We start from the raw sequence: 21,155 nt of genomic DNA, 5'->3' as shown, positions 1-21,155 counted from the left end.
ATATTTTCTGCCAGAAAGTTATGTAAATTCTCGTGCCGCAGATCTTCTTGCCATAAGTGAACTTATGGCAGAGGAATCTGCGATATTTTAATCTATAGTTGTTACAACTGCCTCAGCATGCTGATGATTTACTTTGATGACCTTATCTTGTACATGTGACTTGAATGTTGGTTGTACCTTTTTCAACTTACTTGTTATAATGATGAAATAAATTTCCAACCCCGCTTGCAATGATATGTACCTTTTGGTGTGTGGTGTGTTTGGCAATAGTTTCTTGGGATCTTGGGATCAAATCCGCCTCAAGATGCTCTGCTGGATCGTGGCATCTTGCCCTGCATGTTCTTTGACTGACATGACTGCAACTTGGAAATGTGTCGCAAAGGTGGGAGCTTTTGGATCTTCCTTTGCTTGAAGTGGGGTTGAGGGTGTGTGGGGATGACACATTGCATATTGGTGGGATCTGTTGAATTATATTTTCTTTCAACTTTCAGAGCCTTCTTGGTGCAGACATGTGGCACTTGCTACATGGAGCGCTCTTTGAAAGTAAAAGCCTTGAAGGAAAAGAGCTCAAGAATTCAGTAGAAACTGTGCCACTTTGGCATCTGGTGATCTGAGCTTGGCTGGGGCACAACTAAATGATTGGTGCTTGGAATTCCAAACTGCTTACACTGTTGGAAAGGTCTTTGAAAGATATAATTTCAGTCCCTTATCAGAATGCATTCGACAAATCGAGCTAAGGGATTGATGACAGTTTTGAGCCTGAATTCTACTTCAAAGGCCTCTGAAAATGCAAAACATAGAAAAATACCAAAAAATATATTTTCAATTTTCTTTCCTTTGCCAACTCTGTCACTTTTGCAGGGCCTTAGATCTCGTTCAGACTGCTCTGGATGAAGGCCGTCTTAGATAACATCCACATTGCCCTTAACAATATACAATGAAAATTGCAACCAATATTTGATAATCTTCATATGTCTCTTTATCAAAAGTAGGTTCATTTTCATTTGAACCATAACTAGTTACAAACAACTTCCACTAGCCATTTATTATACTACCTTGTCTAAAGAGATATATAACAAGTTGTGCAGCAATAATAATGTCTATTAAAGCAAATAGATTTCCACAATCTATGTAATATAGATAATGCAGTTTCTGGATTTGATTGTGTGAGTTTTTTTGTATCGATGTTTTGAATCACACTCTGTGATCCATCATCAGGATGAGAAGAGAGCTGAAAGAGCAAAAATGGTATATTGTTGCAGACCAGTTACATCTAAAGGGGAAGGGGAGAGAATAGCGTTCCTTGCCTTAGCATTGTTCTCATGTGGTTCGACTTCATCTGATCTATAAGTGGAAACCCCAATGGGTTTGAGGGGCAGCATGCATCATGGGGTTTTGGGTACAACCTCCAGCATGCTTGAGGCGTAGAATCCCTGTCATGCTCCTTGGCATGATACAACGTGGGGCAAGGGACACAGCCCTGCTACCAAGTGCAAATTAAGGCTTATGAAACTACTCAAACCTTCATGATGCATGCAATCTTTACAATTGTATCGCTTAATGGTGAAATTTGGTATTTAGGGGTTTAGAGATACCTGGTAATAGATCTTGGAAGTAATTTTATGAAGTATATCATAAATAAATGAGCATATCCATATTGGGAAATTTAGCACTTCTGTCCATAGGTGCAAATCAAGAAATGTTAAATTGCTGGCTGATTTGCTCAACTGTTTTTGTAGAAGTTAAGAAAGTTTGAATTCCTGGCTACTTAAAATTTTTTCTGATAGGATACGGAAACGTTTGGCTGCATGGATATTTCCTGGCTTGGATATATACTTGAAAACTTGTTTGGCTGCATGGAATGATAATCTTGATGAATTTGGAAACCTGGACGATGTGCCTCAATCAAAACCATTTTGGATCTGATAGCATGAAGAACTAAAACTTCCAATAAGCTTGCATGCAATGTTTCTTGTCCAAGATCCATTATTCTATTTCCAAAAACAGCTCGAGCACTACATCCATGGGTGTATACCAAGGGTTGCAAGTTTTTATTTTAAATTTCTCATTTGGTTCTGCATCATAATTTGACTGGCTTTTATTTTGTACAATTTTCATTGTATGGCTTGATTTCCTAGCCAGTGGTCTTAGGCTAGCCATCTACACTTTTTAGGTTTCATCTTTTTTTTTTCCAATTATCTTTGAATGATTTCTAAATTCTTATGATCAAGTCATAATAAGCCTTATATTATAACATCTCCCCTTTCACCTGATTCATTCAGCAAGAAATTCAGATTTCTAAACTTCAAGTCCAATCCTTGAAAAATCTATTAAATTTTCAAGTATGTGCCCTAATTTATTTTATCTATGGGTCTGCTGCTTCCTTCCATTGATCTGATCTTCTTTTCTGGAGAAGAAAGAGAGAGGAACAACCTTCAGGAGCAACTGTGAGGTGCTCTGCTGACAGCTCTAACTGCTGTGTACTCATGAAGTACTAAAACAAAATCAACATGTGATTAAATGTGCATCTAGGAAAAACTTGTGAGACAATCTACAGATCTGGCTGCTGTGAATGTCTTTGTAAATTTGTCTTCAATAAGCTATACTTATCCAAATTTATCTCCAAAATTGTGGCACTATGTAATAGCATTATAGCAGTGCTCTAAAAATAACAAATATCTGCAACTGGGACTGATGAATGACTGAAAAAATATTGCCTTTGGAACTATAAAATATCCGAGTCTCCAAAGCATGATTTTAAAGGAAACATTTTGCATGTGTTACTGTTTTTTTTTTTGTCGAAAATATGTTTACATATTTGCAAAAATGGTTACAACTCACATCTTTGGTATATTTTTTGATATTTCTGGAGAATGCTCTAACTTGGATCTTTCTTCAAATATAGGGAACATCAGATGAAGTTGTTGATTGCTCCCATGGTAAGCAACTTTGGGATCTGTGCAAGGAGAAGTACGAGCCACTATGGCTGAAAGGGGGCAGTCATTGCAATTTGGAGCTCTATCCTGAGTATATAAGACATCTGAGAAAATTTATTTCAACAGTTGAAAAATCACCTTTTCTGAGAAATGGTTCAAGAAGAAGCACCGATCATTCTGAACCATCTAGGAGGAGCACAGATCGGTCTGAACCTTCAAGAAGAAGCACTGACCGCCGTGAGAAGTCCAGACACAGCACAGACAGATCAGAGAAGTCGAGGAGCAGTACTGACCGGCGGGACAAGTCAAGGACAAGTGTGGATAGATCAGAAAGGTCAAGAAAGAGCACTGACCGTCCAGAAAAGCCAAGAAGCTTTCTTGATTGGCACGAGAAGTCACGAAATAGTGTTGACTGCTATGACAAGTCCAGAAAGAGCATAGATCAGTTTGAGAAAGCGAGGACTAGCATTGATCAGTTGGAAAGAACTAGGACAGGCTAGAGTGGAAGAACCCAGGAATTTGTAAAGATATAGTTTTTTTTGCTAATATTGACTTGGATTCCTATGGGTACTGTTGCACTTATGTGTGTAGATCATTTCTTTAGTTTGTTTCTGGAAGCTAGAGGATGGGAGATCCTCACAAAAAAGATATAGAACGTTAACAATCAGAAGTGCATCCTCAGGTCTGACAGATAAGCATAGGTCATTTGAAGAATTTTGCTTGTGCAATCAATTTGCAGTACCAGTAGTTAAAGGTACTGTTAGTGTGATTTAAGACGTACAACTTGTGATTAACTACTTTGTATTTATGAAGTTATATTGATCTTCGCGACTGCTTTACCTATCAATATGCAATGTAGTCCCGCTCACTGTATTTTACAAAACATCAGAAATTATTTAATATTGGAATTGCATTTCTCCAGGATTCCTCCTAAACAGACTTGATCTTGCTGAATTTTGTATCAAGAAACTAGCCATGACTTTGGCTCCTAAAAGAAGGTTGTTTGAATGGATAATAATAGTGTTCACGAATTTCAAATATAGTGTTTCTTAGCAGAATCAAGGAATTTCTTTGGAAATTGACTCTTTTAACATTATCAAGGGCTTTGTTTGGAAATTAAGTCTCAATACAGCTCAGCCATATAATTTCATAGACAATCTGAATCAAAAGCTTTTTTTTTTCACTTTTTTATTTTATGGGGCTATGTTGAAATTGGTGTTCATGTTATTTGGATCCCTTGATTCTTGCTAGGGTACTTATTTTGTATGTGCAACAAATAGTTAATCTTATTGGATCGTGATTGGCTCTGATCTCTATTTGAGAATTCCTTCTGTCAGATCATGGTAGCATCTTGCACTTCGATTTATTTTGTATGGTCAGTCATGACTGAATGTGCAATGCTTGACGTGGTGTTGTATATTACTTGCGTTCCCATGAAAATGCCCCAATAAGGGGTTGGGGTATATTGGTTAGCGAGACAGCATTCCGTCTGTTGGTGTGAGCTACAACATTTTCCTTCACGATAACTTTAGTATTGTTGCTTTTTAATATGCTGTATTGAACACCACAATTTAGTGGGAATATTGTTCGGATGATGTGGCTTCTTTAAAATATTTGCCTAGGCTAGTCTTATTAAAATGAAATGAAAGGGGATTTTAATGACGTCTACGAGAGGTCTAAGGGCCTAAAAGAACAACTAAACAGGCTGCTGAAATTTCTCCAAGTTTCCATCGAGTTTTTGAACCTGATTTTTAATTAGTAAATAAAGCAATTTTTCCAACCAATTATAGTTTGGTATGTTTTCTATTTTATTAAAAAATTCATGGTAATTTTAGTTTAAAGTAATTTTTTTAAGTTTAGAAATTGTAAAAATCATTTTTTAATCATATGATATCTATATCAATTAGAATTTTATCATATGATTTTTAGAATGTTAAAATATCAAGAATTTTATTTGAGCTTTTTTAAAGTGATATTGCATTTTTTTTCATAACTCAGGACAAGGGAAAAAGAAAAAAAAATTGGTGGCAAAAATTTAAAATGCGAAGTAGTTTTTTGGTTTTCAAAGCTATTATACTCTAATAAAATAATTGTTGTAGGTTAAAAGACATCATACTATTATTTATATCCTCTATAATTTTGGTTTGTGATATTGCTATTAAGGTTCAATTGTGTAATTTCTGATTCACCATGAAAACTATTTCCTACTAAATAATTTTGGCTGTTGCATTTTCTTTAGATTTTTAATCAAAATTCAAAATTTGATTTGTTTTTAAGTTTTGTACGTCATAAATTTTTGGATGAATGTAAATGTAGATAAATGTTTCTGTCAGAGTATTGTACTTCAGTTATATCTAGTGTAAGTTGTAAGTTTGATAGTTGCACTTTTTTTTCAATTCTTTTTAAAATTTAACTTTTGATTTTTGTATGAGTTTTTGATATATAAATTTTCTGTCATAGATTCAATGTGTAGTTAAATAAGAGAACATGCTTTAATTGATCTTTGTACTAGTTAAGATAAGGTTTTAATAAAATATAGATTTATTAATGGGTTGTTTTTAGTTTCATGTGACTATTTGGGTTGGATACCACTTCCAAATTTTCTTCGGAGTAGTCTTTCTTGTTTTAAAAAAATATATTTATTTTTTAAAGTTTCCTTACAAGATTTAAGGCCTTAGATACAATGCTTTGGATTAAATTGAACACAACAAATAATGGTATAAGTTAACACAAGGTATCAATCACAAATTACTTCCACTACACACATTTGTAGTCATCTTAATTGTTCAAACACGAAGAATCATTTCAAATTAAAAATATTGGATTAAGTAAATATTAATTTAAATACTACTCATACTAACCTTCCTAATCCTTTGGAAGAGATCATTTACAAAACACCCAACTCTCTAGTGAGAATTGTATCTCGATTAAGTAATTATCATATAAAGAATGTCTTCCTTAGGCCTCTTTGGGATCTCTACTGACACTACTTGGTAGAGATCCCACCTCTAACCAAGTCTCTTATCTCTAACATATGCATATGTTTGACCACTACAATATATTGTGTCTCTAAGATGCTAAATAAGAAATGTTCCAATATAAATCTACATTCCACATTATAACATGATGTCAACACACTCAAATTCTACTTTTTTGTAGTTTCCATTTTCACACACAACCAACAACATGAGTGCCAACCATTAATCGAGCTCAAAAAATGGAGAATCTCAAAAGCAAAAAATAAATAAATCCAAGCCTACCCTTTTGGTTCTTAGGTGCCCAACACCCCATTTCTAACCTTTAGGCATCAAAATAGCTAACCCAAATAAAATTTGATTGTACAAATATGACAAGCCCACACCCTACTCTCCCTTGAATTTGTATCTCTTTGGATCCCTAGCTAAATAAAAATACAAATTCCTTTTGATAACATGAAGATTTCCCAATTCCAAATCCAATTTCTCTAGGTTCATAGAAATCAATCGACAATTGAATTCAAACTCCTAAATCCAAAAAGCAAGAATGGAGAGGGTTTTCTCCTCTAAAAATTGACAAAGTCTTCAATTCACTCTTCTCCCTTTTTAAAATTAACACTACTATTCACTTTTTAAGAATAATCAAAATAACTAAATAATTAAAATTTGTTTCTAATTCCCAAATAACCCATTTCATGAGCACAAATATGTCAAATTTAACTCATTAAAAAAATTAAAGTAAGCACTTGCACTCTAAATTGAATTCCATATTAAATTGTATTTAAATGGACGATCACTTACTTTTGGCCCCTGATTAAGCCCAAACTTCAAAATTACTCCCTCAATCAGTTATTTCATCGTAGAAAATCATCCAATACACCATTTATACTCAATGAATCATAAGTAATCATTAAACTGCAAAATCAATAAATAAACTATTTTCTCATATTAGCAATGGAATCCATACGAAATGAATCTAAATATGGTTAGGGTCACTGGTAACATGTGGTGGTAACTAGGGTATGATGTGGGTTTCAACATAGGAAAATGACATTCAATTGAGTATGATGGGTTAGGATTAAGGTATTTAGCCAATATATAATCTCCTAATAACCACCATTAGGAAAATTGACACACTTAAGACTTGTGGAGCCAAGTGATGGCCATTCCATGTGTGTGTGTGTAAATACATACATACATATATATGTATGTACGTATATGTATACATACATACGTGTGTATATACATGTGTGTGTGTATATACACGCATGTGTGTATATTACCTCATTTGGTTCTTTTTACATCCAAGAAGAGGTTCAAAACCATAATACCTTGTTAAGTGTGATATAGTTAGAAGGATGTCACACAAGTATCGAGTGGATTATGGTGAGAAAAATGTTAAGGTAGGTGAGATGGTTGTCAAATTCATTCTCCTTGGTGAAAGAGATGTTGAGATTGAGTTATTTAGGTGGTCATGGAACTCTTCAAGTTTTTCTAATCCATATGGCCAACAAACATTAATATAATCTACACAACATTTTTACCCCCTTGGCATGAGAGGGAAAGAGAAAATTACATATTCTTCAAAATGTTCCATAAAGTGATTAGTGAGAATGAGAATGAGAGGGGAGCCAATGGCTACCCATCTACTTTCTTGTAGATTACTTGTTGGAAAGAAAAAAAGTGGGTCTTAGGCAAATTTTTACTGAAGAGCCTGAATCATCATTGGTCTTGCATTTAGCAATCTCATAGTCTAGAAGGAGAACTTTGGTGAAATGGGATGCAACATCGAGTCTCACAAGGAGGTCACAATTCTCTAATTTTTGGTCTTTAATGAAGTTTACAAAGTTAGGAGTGTCTTTGATGAGATAATTAGTTTTAGCTAAGCAAGAAGCCAACTTTTAAGTGGGGGAGTCCATGGTGTTCACTCTAGGGTGGAGAGGGATGCCAACCTTGTCAATTTCCAGTACTCCATAAATTTGAGGGGTTATTTCTTTTGAGAGGACCAAATTCTTCTTAGTAGGATCATCAAAGGGTGAGTTCAAGATGGTTTGTTTAACTATTTAAAAACCTTTTTGGTAGTGGTTGGAGGGTAAAACTTTGTAGCTTAGCTTTAGTTAGAAACATGAGAGAGTATTTTGGATATATAGTCCTACTTGTCCATGAGAATGGTGGGCATTGTTGTTCAAGATCTTGTTAAGGGGAGCAAGATCAAACTTACAAAAATTTCACTTAGGGGGTTTGGTGTGTCTAAGTGCAAAAACACAATCTTGACGAACCTCCTTGGCAACAAAAGAATGGAGGGAATTCACCGTGTTTCAATTTTGACATGAAATTCATGATAGGAATACATAATGAAAATTAAAATCAAGGGATTGAGATCTAACTCTTGTGGGTGTTGACTTAGATTCCTAAAAAACTTGCTATAAATCTCTTTAGACAAGACAACATGCACAGTGCATGGCTAGTGAAAGTGGTATTGTAACCAGTAATATTTTAAATGAAAAATAACTAATTGTTGTCTTTGATGCTTTAAATGAAGAGCAATACAAATATTATTAAATATTTTTTGTAATTATTATCGCATATTATCGCATATTCCCTATAATATTTCCTTGTTGAAATTGAAATTGAAATTTGTTACCTCCTTTATTTTGTTGCCAAGGAGGTTAGGCAAAAATGTGTCTTTGTGCTTAGACACACCAAATTTTGTTAAGTGCAACATTCCTAAGTTTGAGCGTGTTGCAAGTTGATCCCTAAGAGGCTAATGCCTAAATAAGATTAGTAGGGAACTTTGCAAGAGTGGGACCTGGTGTGTCATGCAAAGCAACTGCCAAGATTTTAGAAGAGAGCTCTTCATAATGTTGTTTTTGGGAAAAGGGGAACAAATATAAAACATAGAAAACAACTAAACTAAGATGACACATTGATTTTACATCTTTTTAAATTTCCTCTTAGAAATAGAAGGAACAAGCAACCATAAAAGATTGAACACAATGCCACAAACTCTTCATTGTTGGAAAGAGAACATATGCCAAAATTTAGATAGAAATAGAGCACAATATATAGATATATTTGTGAGAAGCATTTGTTAAGGTTTGTAGGAGTTCCCATTTTCTCACAAAAATAATTTTTCCTTGACATTTTTCCTTACCCAATGGTATTTAAAAACTTGTGCATCTATGACAAATAATAGGTACATTATTAAAAATTGTCACAGAGGCTTAAAAACATCCACAAAGTCAAAGTGAACATACAATATAGGAAAACTAGGCACAGTCTGATATGTTTCCTCTATTGAAAAACTCAATACAAAGCTAAAGTAATGAAAAAAAGACTAAAAAAACCTGTCTGAAAAATCCCTCATTACAATATAATAGCAAACTTATAGAGGAAAACATTTCCTTTAACCAAAAAAGGTTGTCACAACTGAAAAGGTTGGTGCATGTCTACCACATGTAGATCTCATGATGGTGGTTGTTACCATAATTCAAAGTATTGTTATTGGTAATTTGTCGGTGAGGGGAAAAAATATATCAGGAAATATTAGAGATAGGTTGGAAACTTATAAAAAACTTACAAAATTACTTTAATTTAACAAGAAATACATTTTTTTGGGTGAAATCTACTATGTAGATGCATTTAATGAGTCAGTAAACGAGAGAAACAAACCAAACAAGCTAATCTAGATATACATAAATGCAAATAACGAACACAATTGCATTCTCATGTGGAATGCTAATGACTGGTAGCTATAGTTTGATAGTTTGAACTTTTAAGCAAACTAAAAATAGAAAATTGTCTCTGTAAAACTATATAGAAATGACATTATAATATCAAAATAGTCTACCCTTTTTCATCTCTCCTAACCTAATTTTGTAATCAAATAAATTAGTTTTTTCATTTTTTTGGCCATAGCTATGTAATATGCATTGGTGGACTATAAGTTTCTACCTTATTGTGATAAAACATCAAATAAAAATTACTGATATTCTGCCAGTTTCTCTACAATATTTCTTGCCAAAAAGTTATGTAAATTCTTGCGCCACAAATCTTCTCGTGACAAGTGAACTTATGGCAAAGGAATCTGTGATATTTTAATCTATTAATGTTGGCTGTACATTTTTCAACGTCTTTGTTATCATGATGAACTAAATTTCCAACCCTAATTACAATGATTAGTCCTGTTTGGTGTGTGGCAATAGTTGTTTGGATCAAATCTGCCTCAAGATGCTTCACCAGATCCTGACAAATTTCCTTATAGGTTCATTGGCTAACATGACCACAAATTGGACATGTGTCTTAGAGGTGGTAGCTTTTGAAATTTCCTTTGCTTGATGTTGGGTTGAGGGTGCATAGGGATAACACATGACATATTGGTGGGATATGTTGGATTTGTTTTCCTTTCAACTTTCAAAATATTCTTGGTGCAGGCATGTGGCACTTGCTACATGAAGCACTCTTTGAAAGTAAAAGCCTTGAAGGAAAAGAACTCACGAATTCAATAGAAACTATGCCACTTTGTGTTAGGATTTAAAGAGACATAAATAAAAATTACATGCAAATATAACCAATACCAAAAAATAATAGAGCACGCAAAAGAGAATACAAGACACTCATATTTAATGCAGTTCACCCAATTCATGGGCTACATCCACCAAATAATGAGTCCAATATTCTTAAAATCTAGCGATTAAACCCTGATCACAATTTGTAATCCCTTACAACCCAATATTGTCCCAAGAATCTACTATCTCATTATACATTATGAAACACCTATCCCTAAGCCATTTTATACAAGCCTTTTGCCACTTACAAAATTAAGGTTGGATAATTTTAACAAGTTAACCTAAAAATACTTAACGAGTCAACCTTGGGAAATGGTTGACGAGCCAACTAAATAATCCTTGACGAGTGAAACAATTTTTTTTTTGGGGCTATGCTCTGAACCGCAAAGAATTTATGAAAAGTGTACAATACATTCCTAATCAGTCACCACATATCAACAATCTCCCACTTTGGGATTGATCAGGATCTACACTAAGCAACAACCATATTCAAGTATACAAATAAGAAAAAAAACTACATATATAACATATTATCAATAAAATAATATTTAGCATACTATTTAAAATAATTAAATATCAATAATTTTACAATGAATAAATAAATAAAATTAAATACAAGAGATTATTGTAGAAAGTATGTTATCTTTCTAAATAAGATTTAATAGTAAGTAATAATAAATATAAAATAGATAAGTAAATAAATAATATAATATATATTAACTAAATCTAATAAAAAGTCAAGAGATGTAATAAAAAGATCTCTCTTTTAAAACTAAGGTATAAAAGCAAGGAGAGTTCATTTTAAAGAGTAAGGAAGAGGAGAAGAAGAGAAGAGTTAAAGAAGGATTATTAGAAAAGGAATGAGAAGAAAACAAGTGGCTTTTTTCAAATATTTTCAATGATGAAAGGATGTGACTCTTTGAAAGGGTTGTAATTATGAATGGTTGTGATTCTTAAAAAATATTTACTATGAAGAGTTGTGACTTTTCAAAAGTATTTTGATTATGAAAGTTTGTGACTTTTTAATAGTATAGTGATTATGAAGTGTTGTAATTTTTTGGTAGTATTGTGATTATGAAGTGTTGTGACTTTTTAAAGGATTTTGATTATGAAGTGTTATGACTTTTCTAAAGGATTGTGATTATGAAGAATGAAGGGTTGTGACTTTTCAAAAAGATTATGATTACGAAGGTTTTCAACTCTTTGAAAAGGACACGGACAATAAATAAAATATGGGAGGACTTAAAAATAATTATGCCTAAGAGAGTTGAACTAAATCAGAGTAGAGAAAGTAAAGAAACTAAACTAATATATATTGAATGTTGGGAATTGAAGTAATATATATTCTATGAAGGATTATAAAATGAAAAAACTAAAGGGAACTAGACATGTGTTCATTTGATATGTTTATTTCATAAATAAATAAGAATCATTTAGTAGATAAAATTATCAAGAGCAAGGAATGAGATGAGAACTTTATAGTTCTCATAGAGATCAAGTAAGAACCTGGCAAAGGGCATTCATTAGAATGTCGAGTTTCTTTTATGAGAACTCAAAGATTAGAGAACATTCTTGATTGAATGTCAAGAATTCGAATTGGAACCCAGAGAGAGATTTGTAGAGAATCTCTTAGAGACAATATATATTGTAGTGGTCAAACATATGCATATGTTAGAGATAAAAGACTTGGTTAGAGGTGGGATCTCTACCAAGTAGTGTTACTAGAGATCCAAAAGAGGCTTAAGGAAGACATTCTTTATATGATAATTACCTAATCAAGATACAATTCTCACCAGAGGGTTAGGTGTTTTGAAAAGAATCTCTTCCAAAGGATTAGGAAGGGTAGTATTTAGATTAATATTTACTTAATCCAATATTTTAATGTGTTTCACATACAATTTTTCTATATTATACTAACGAATGGTTGTAGGTTACAACATTCAAATTTAATTTGGAAGAGGAGACACTATAGTGGTATTAGAGCATGATCTTGTCATCGTGTAGGGTAAAAGAGGAGGAAAATAATTCATATGAGAGACTAATATAAAAAGCCAATAAAAATTAGAATAAGGTTAATCATGCCAATAAAAACAACCTAAAAATTTAGAATAAAGGACATACATCTTTCAAATCAATAAAACAAACTATCTAATTACTTGTGGACAAGCAACTTGAGGAATAACAGACTATCATGTCCCCATTTTAAGATATAATTTTAATAATAGTTAATAAATAATGATAATAAAGTCATATTCAAGTATAGAAATAAGAAATAAAAATTACACATATAATATATTATCAATAAAATAATATTTAACTTAATATTTAAAATAATTAAATAATTATAAATTTACAATGAATAAATAAGTAAATAAAATTAAATACAAGAGAATATTATAAAAAGTATGTCCTTTCTAAATAAGATTTAATAATAAATGATAATAAATATAAAATAGATAAGTAAATAATTAATACAATATAAATTAACTAAATCTAATAAAAAGTCAAGAGATGTAATAAAAATATGCAACTCTTTTAAATTAAGATATAAAAAGGGAGGCAAGTTCATTTTAAAGAGTAAGGAAGAGGAGAAGAAGAGAAGAATTAAAGAAGGATTATTAGAAGAGGAATGAGAAGAAAACAAGTGATTTTTTTTTCAAATAATTTCAGTGATGAAAGGATGTGACTCTTTAAAAGGGTTGTAATTATAAATGGTTGTGACTCTTCAAAACTATTTTAACTATGAAGAGTTGTGACTTTTCAAAAGGATTCTGATTATGAAAGGTTGTGACTTTTTGATAGTATTGTGATTATGAAGTGTTGTAACCTTTTACTAGTATTGTGACTATGAAATATTGTGAATTTTTAAAGGATTTTGATTATGAAGTGTTATGACTTTTTCAAAGGATTGTGATTATGAAGAATTGTGACTTTTCAAAAGGATTGTGATTATGAAGGTTTGCAACTCTTTGAAAAGGACACATGATAAATAAAATATGGGAGGATTTAAAAATAATTATGCTTAAGAGAGTTGAACTACATCAGAGTAGAGAAAGTAGATAAACTAAACTAATATATATTGAATGTTGGGAATTGAAGTAATAGATATTCTATGAAGGATTATAAAGTGAAAAAACTAAAGGGAACCAGACACATGTTCATTTGATATGTTTATTTCATAAATAAATATGAATCATTTGGTAGATAAAATTATCAAGATCAAGGATTGAGATGAGAACTGTATAGTTTTGATAGAGATCAAGTAAGACCTTGGTAGAGGGCATTCATTAGAATGTTGAGTTTCTTTTAAGAGAACTCAAAGATTAGAAGACATTCTTGATTGAATGTCAGGATTTCGAATTGGAAACCAGAGGGAGACTTGTAGATAATCTCTTCGACAATATATATTGTAGTGGACAAATATATGCATATGTTAGAGACAAGAGACTTGGTTAGAGGTGGGATCTTTACCAAGTAGTTTTACTAGAGATCCCAAAGAGGCCTAAGAAAGACATTCTTTATATGATAATTACCTAATCGAGATACAATTCTCACCAAAGGGTTAGATGTTTTAAAAAGGATCTCTTTCGAAGGATTAAGAAGGGTAGTATTTAGATTGATATTTACTTAATCCAATATTTTAATGTGTTTCACATACAGTTTTTCTATATTATACTAATGAATGGTTGCAAGTTACAACATTCAAATTTAATTTGGAAGAGGAGACATTGCAGTGGTATCAAAGCATGATCTTGTCATACCATATGGTAAAAGAGGAGGAAACTAATTCATATGAAAGACTAATATATAAAGCCAATAAAAATTAAAATAAGGTCAATCATGTCAATGAAAACAACCTAAAAAATTAGAATAAAGGACATACGTCTTTCAAATCAATAGAAGAAACTATCTAATTGCTCAAGGACAAGCAATTTGAGGAAGGGTAGACTATCATGTCCCCTTTTTAAGATATAGTTTTATTTATTTTTAAATAACTAATGATAATAAAATCATATTCAAGTATAAAAATAAGAAATAAAAATCACATGTATAATATAATATTTAGCATAAGGCAACAACCTGTACACTAGAAAGTGTGTCACACTCTAAACCCTTCTATCCAAATGATTCCATGAGTTTGGAATGCTTGGATGCCGGCTTAGAGCTCCCTATCCACAAAGTGCAAGAGAGTATATTTCAAGAATAAGAAGGCTCTCAGATGAGCCTTAGAGATACTCTTCTTGCTAGTAAACCATGCAATGGGAGGTTCCAAAGACAAGATGCAAGAATGCAAATGTCCCAAGGAGTTCCTCAAGAATGCAATGCAAATGAAGATTAAGCTAGAATGAGATGCAAAGTGGAGCTATGCTAAAAAATCTATAAGAATGTTACAATACCATTATTAAACTATGTGAGATTAAGCTACATGTAAAAATGAAAGCTAAGCTAAGCTAGAATGCCATGATGCCATGGATGAGAGAATGTAGACAAGAAATAGAAGTTCTCCACAAAGCTCCAAAGAAACTTGTTAGAAAACCTGCAGCATAACAATATTCAAAATGAGGATTGATTGAGGGGGAAAGCTCTCTCCCTTTTAAAGATGTATGGATGGTAGAGATCAAGATGAAGATGGTGAATGATCAACGGTGGAATTCGAAAATAGGTGTGATCCATGTGCACACACAAGTCAACCAATAGAATATAAGTTGACTTGTCATATAAGACAAAAGTCTCAGAAGCCTTTTCTTTTAATTGTAAAATAGAAAAAGGACTTTATGTGTGCACTTTAAGTGGGTTAGAAGAATGGGGTGTTTTATTTAATTAAAAGGGGACATGTTCTTTTAATCAAATAATGAACTTAGGATAGCATAGTCAAACTATAGGTTATAATCAAATAAATTGATTGTTAGCAATTTGGTCTAGGTAAATGATTAAATTAATTTAGCCAAAATGTTGAAAAGGGGGCTAATAGTCTAGATGACCATTTTTAGGTGATTACACAACCTACAATGCAACGGTAAATTGCGAGCCTCCTATGTGGGAGGCCTTGGGTTCGAATCTACTCAAGATTAATACATAATAATAATAATAATTAATCACAATACATAATAATACCAATGAATCTTGGCTTCGGCCTCTTACTGATAAAAAAAAATTAAAGGCAAAAAAGCCTACAACGCAACGGTAACTTGCAAGCCTCTCATGTGGGAGGTCTTAGGTTCAAATATACTTTCACTTAACATATAATAATAATTAATTCCAACAAATAATAATAATTAATATAGGTTTTGGCCATTTACCAATTAAAATATTAAAAAAAAAAAATTAAGTATACAAATAAGAAATAAAAATCACATGTATAATATATTATCAATAAAATAATATTTAGCATAACATTTAAAATAATTAAATGATAAAAAATTTACAATGAATAAATAAATTATTAAAATTAAATACAAGAGAATATCTTTCCAAATAAGATTTAATAATAAATGATAATAAATATAAAATAGATAAGTAAATAAATAATATAATATAAATTAACTAAATCTAATAAAATGTCAAGAGATGTAATAAAAATATGTGACTATTTAAAATTAATTTATAAAAGGGAGGAGAGTTCATTTTAAAGAGTAAGGAAGAGGAGAAGAAGAGAACAGTTAAAGAAGGATTATTAGAAGAGGAATGAGAAGAAAACATGTGATTTTTTTTTCAAATATTTTCAATGATGAAAGGATGTGACTCTTTGAAAGGGTTGTAATTATGAATGGTTGTAATTTCAAAAATAGAGTTGTGACTTTTCAAAATGATTTTGAGTATGAAAGGTTGTGACTTTTCAATAGTATTGTGATTATGAATTGTTGTAACTTTTTGGTAGTATTGTGATTATGAAGAGTTGTGACTTTTCAAAGGATTTTGATTATGAAGTGTTATGACTTTTTCAAAGGATTGTGATTATGAAGTGTTGTGAGCTTTCAAAAGGATTGTGATTATGAAGGTTTGCAACTCTTTGAAAAAAACACATATGATAAATAAAATATGGGAGGATTTAAAAATAATTATGCCTAAGAGAGTTGAACTACATCAGAGTAGAGAAAGTAAAGAAGCTAAACTAATATATATTGAATGTTGGGAATTGAAGTAATAAATAATCTATGAAGGTAAAATTAAAAAACTAAAGGGAATCATACACATGTTCATTTGATATGTTTATTTCATAAATAAATATGAATAATTAGGTAGATAAAATTATCAAGATCAAAGATTGAGATGAGAACTTTATAGTTCTCATATAGATCAAGTAAGAACTTAGTAGAGGGAATTCATTAGAATGCCAAGTTTTTTGTAGTGGTCAAACATATGCATATGCAAAGAATCTCTAAGGGCCCGTTTGGTGAGCAGAATATGTATACATATTCTAGAATACGTATTCTGGAATACATATTCTAGAATACGTATTCTGGAATAGAACGTATTCCTGTTCTCCGTTTGGTTCAGCTAATATTTGATGAGAATTTGCGGATCCAAAAATTTATGTTTTCTAAAATAAAATAAAATGGAATAGGAATACGTATTCCAATACCACCTATTTTGGTGGAATTGCAAAACCTCATTTTTGGACCAAAAATGGAATACGTATTCTATTTTTGCTTCGTATTCCAATCTCGTTTTGTTGCATCCAAACAAGAAATTCAAAATTTTTGGAATACGTATTCCAGAATACGTATGCCTATTCCGCTCACCAAACGGGCCCTAAGAGACAATATATATTGTAGTGGTCAAACATATGCATATGTTAGAGATAAGAGACTTGGTTAAAGGTGAGATATATACCAAGTAATGTTACTAGGGATACCAAAGAGGCCTAAGGTTCAGATGTTCTTTATATAATAATTATTTAATCGAGATACAATTCTCAACAGAGGGTAAGGTATTTTGAAAAGGATCTCTTCCAAAGGATTAGGAAGGGTAGTATTTAGATTAATATTTAATTAATCCAATATTTTTAATGTTTTCACATCCAATTTTTCTATATTTTACTGACGAATGGTTGCAGGTTACATCATTCAAATTTAATCTAGAAGATGAGACATTTTATAATACTGCTACCACATGAGACTCCCACTGGATTGAACCACCTTGGAATTAGTTGTTCCTTTATCTTGTTTAGTCTAGAAGACAAACTAAAGCTAAAGAGGAGTTCAAATTCTCTTTTGTTACTACCTTTGTAAACATATCTGCTGGATTATCATTTGTATAATCGTCCATCATCCAAAATTGATCAAATGAAATGGTACCACAGCTGTATGTGCTTTGTCTTTGAATACAAAGAAAAATTCTTGGCAAGATGAATGACACTCTCAATATCTATATAGATATAACTATCCTTATGTGGATGTTCTAATTCATTCATGAAGAATTGAAGCCATAACATCTCCTTTCCTACCTTTGTAGCAACAACATACTTTGCCTCTATAGTGAATAGAGTATTCACCTTCTATAACTAAGAAATCCAACTTATTGTTGTTCCACCAACAATAAATAAATATCTTGTAATATGCCACTTGATATCGAGATCCCTTGTCAAATATGAGTCAACATAGCCTTGTAAATAAGTAGTAGAGCCCCCAAAATGTAAACATTTACTAGATGTTCCTCTCAAATATCTCAGAATGGCTCATATACTTGCTAATGACTTCCACTACATTTGCAATATTTGACCTAGTGAATACCATAGCATACATTAAGCTCCCTACTACTGAAGCATAAGGTATCTTGGACATTTTATTCTCCTCTTCGTATGCCTTTGGACACATCTCCTTAGTCAATTTCAAATGACTGGGAAAATGTGTGCTCAAATCTTTAGAATTCTCCATAGAGAAACATTGCAACACCTTCTCAATATAGTCAACCTAAGATAATGTTAATTTTCTGTTCTTCTTATCTCTGCAAACTTTCATACTAAGAATTTGTTTTTCTGCCCCCAAATTTCTCATAGCAAATGACTATGCTAACTGTTGTTTTAACCCCTTAATGTGATCTATGTTAGATCCAACTAAAAGCATATCATTAACATATAAACATAAAATAACATAGTCGTCATCATCTAACCTCTTAAAATAAACATAATGGTTTGAATGACACCTAGTGTATCCATACTCATGCATAAAACTATCAAATTTAAGATATCATTGCTGAGGGGCTTGTTTCAATCCATAAACTTTTTTCTTTAAAGAACTAAAAGTCTTCTTTCCTTTGACCTCAAATCCATGTGGATGTGCCTATATATTTCTTTATCCAAATCATTATGAAAAAAAGCCGTTTAAACATCAAGATGCTCTAAATGCAAATCATTAGTAGCCAAAATACTTAAAACAATACAAATAGAAGTTATTTTAACAATTGGACAAAAAATATCATCAAAATACTACCCTTTTTCTGTACAAATCTTTTCACAACTAACCTATCTTTAAATATTTTCTTACCTCTATCCTCTTCTTTCATCTTCTGAACCCATTTATTTTGTAAAACCCAAACCTTCAGGTAGCTTACATAAATCCCAAGTCTTATTTTTTTTTTTATAAAAGAGTCCATTTCTTTTATCCTTGCAAACTCCCATTGATTCTTTGTATCTACCTGCACAACTTCATCATAACATTTGGGATCACCAACATTTGTTAATAAAAATAGAATACAACAAGGGAGAAAATCTATTTGGAGGTCCACTTAGCCTAGTTGACCATCTAGCATTCACTGGGGTGTGTCATATTTGTTGTGTTGTTTGGAAGCATGAGGAACTATTAGAACACCATCCTTTTGAGTATCATCCAACACTACATAATTAATTTCTTTCTTCTTCTGTTGCTGCAATACATCTTTGTACATCACTTTCTCATTGAATATGACATCCATGCTTCTTACAATTTTATGATTTGCAAAATCCCAAAGCCTATAACCAAACTCATTAATGTCATATCCAACAAATACATATTTCTTTGACTTAGCTTCTAGCTAGGTTCTATTTTCAAAATCTATATGTGCAAATGCTTCACAACCAAAGGTCTTGAGAAAAGAATAACTTGCCTTCTTACTAGTCCATGCTTCCTCTGGAATACCAAAACCCAAAGGAGTAGATGGACCTCTATTGATTAAATGTACAACAATATTTACAACCTACACCCACATGTTTAAGGGCAGCCCAACAACATTCAACCTCATGTTACTTGCATGGTCCATTATTGTCCTATTCATGTGTTCAACCACTCCATTTTCTTGTGGAGTCCTTGGAATAGTTTTCTACCTATGAACACCATTAGTAGAATAATAATCTTCATATTCATTTCTGTAATATGAAATAAAAATGCCCAAAATCCCCTTGGACATAATCAAGAAAACAACCTCTATGCGGAGTAGCATGAGATGAAGCCTCTAAATCATAATCTATAATCCATTACAAGTCAATACCACTACAAAAATATGCTAGCTCATCATACATATGAAATCCATAACCCTAGGCCATTTTATACAATCTTTTTTCCACTTACAAAATTAGGGCTAGATATTTTTGACAAGTTAACCTAAAAACACTTGATGAGTCAACCTTAGGAAATGGTTGATGAGCCAACTCAAAAATCCTTGACAGGTCAACTAAATAATTTATGAAAAGTGCACAGTACTTTCCTAATCAGTCAATGCATATCAACACTATGACATTTGGTGATTGGAGATTTTCCATGCCATAAATTTTTGTCTAGTGCTTGGAATTCCAAACAAATTACACCATTGGAAAGTCTTTGAAAGATACAATTTTGGTCCCTTATCACAGTGAATTCAAAAAATCAAGTTAAGGGATCAACAAAAGTCGTGATCTTGAATTATACTAAAAAGGCCTCTAAAAATGCAAAACATAGAAAAATACTAAAAATGAAATTTTCAATTTTCTTTTCTTTGCCAACTTTGTTACTTTTTTGGGGTTCTTAGATCTCCTTCAAACTATTTGGATGAAGGCTATCATAGATAACATCTACATCACCCTTGACAATATACAATGCAAATTTTAATCAATATCTGATAACTTTTGTATTTCTCTTTATCAAAAGTAGGTTTTGTTAGAAATCTTTAAAATAACTGAGAGGGGGGGGGGGGGGGTGAATCTTTTATTCAAGGTCCAAATGTCCTAATAAATTTTTTTCACCAAGTAAAGTGAACCCACTAAACTATTCATGCATCCAAGCTATACATTCATCCTAGCAAGTTACTGAAAAATCAACATGCAAGAATAAGACATGAAAGATCAACACATAACACAGTGATTTATGTGGAAACCCAACTTGGAAAAAACCATCAATAACATGCTACTCAATTCTCACTCTTCTGAAGTGATGCCCTGTGAAAGGCATGCCTTGTTAAAGGCTATATGTAACACACTGTTAAATGTGACCTGGTTAAAGGATTTCAACCACCTTGTTAGAAGTGGGCTTGGTTAAAGGACTTTAGAACATTCACCAAGCCCACTTATTGTTACTCTCTAACAACTCCAAGAGTTAGATCTCAATTCCTTGTTACCCCCTTCATAATAATCAAGTTTCTTACATGACAATATATCCTAATTACTAGTGGGGAACTTTTAGTAAGACAACATTGCCCTATAAGTTTCATAAGAGCCTCCGATAGAA

At 32.0% G+C, this 21,155-nt stretch overlaps 1 protein-coding gene across 1 annotated transcript in view; it reads left to right on the top strand.

The window, feature by feature from the left end:
• LOC149548095 (uncharacterized) overlaps positions 1 to 3,974 on the top strand; it is a 74,465-nt gene extending 70,491 nt beyond the window's left edge. The window contains exon 5 of the mRNA XM_089792115.1: positions 2,906 to 3,974. Coding sequence (XP_089648241.1) covers positions 2,906 to 3,436 — 531 coding nt within the window. The 3' untranslated portion in view covers positions 3,437 to 3,974. The remainder of the gene's footprint in view (positions 1 to 2,905) is intronic.
• The last annotated feature ends 17,181 nt before the right edge of the window (positions 3,975 to 21,155 follow it).

Source organism: Cupressus sempervirens, chromosome 7 (genome assembly GCF_028749045.1).
Source record: "Cupressus sempervirens isolate cs-2001-9-10 chromosome 7, ASM2874904v1, whole genome shotgun sequence".
Taxonomy (NCBI): domain Eukaryota; kingdom Viridiplantae; phylum Streptophyta; class Pinopsida; order Cupressales; family Cupressaceae; genus Cupressus; species Cupressus sempervirens.
Note: the sequence above shows the minus strand (reverse complement) of the source record. Positions and strands in the feature narration are given on the sequence as shown.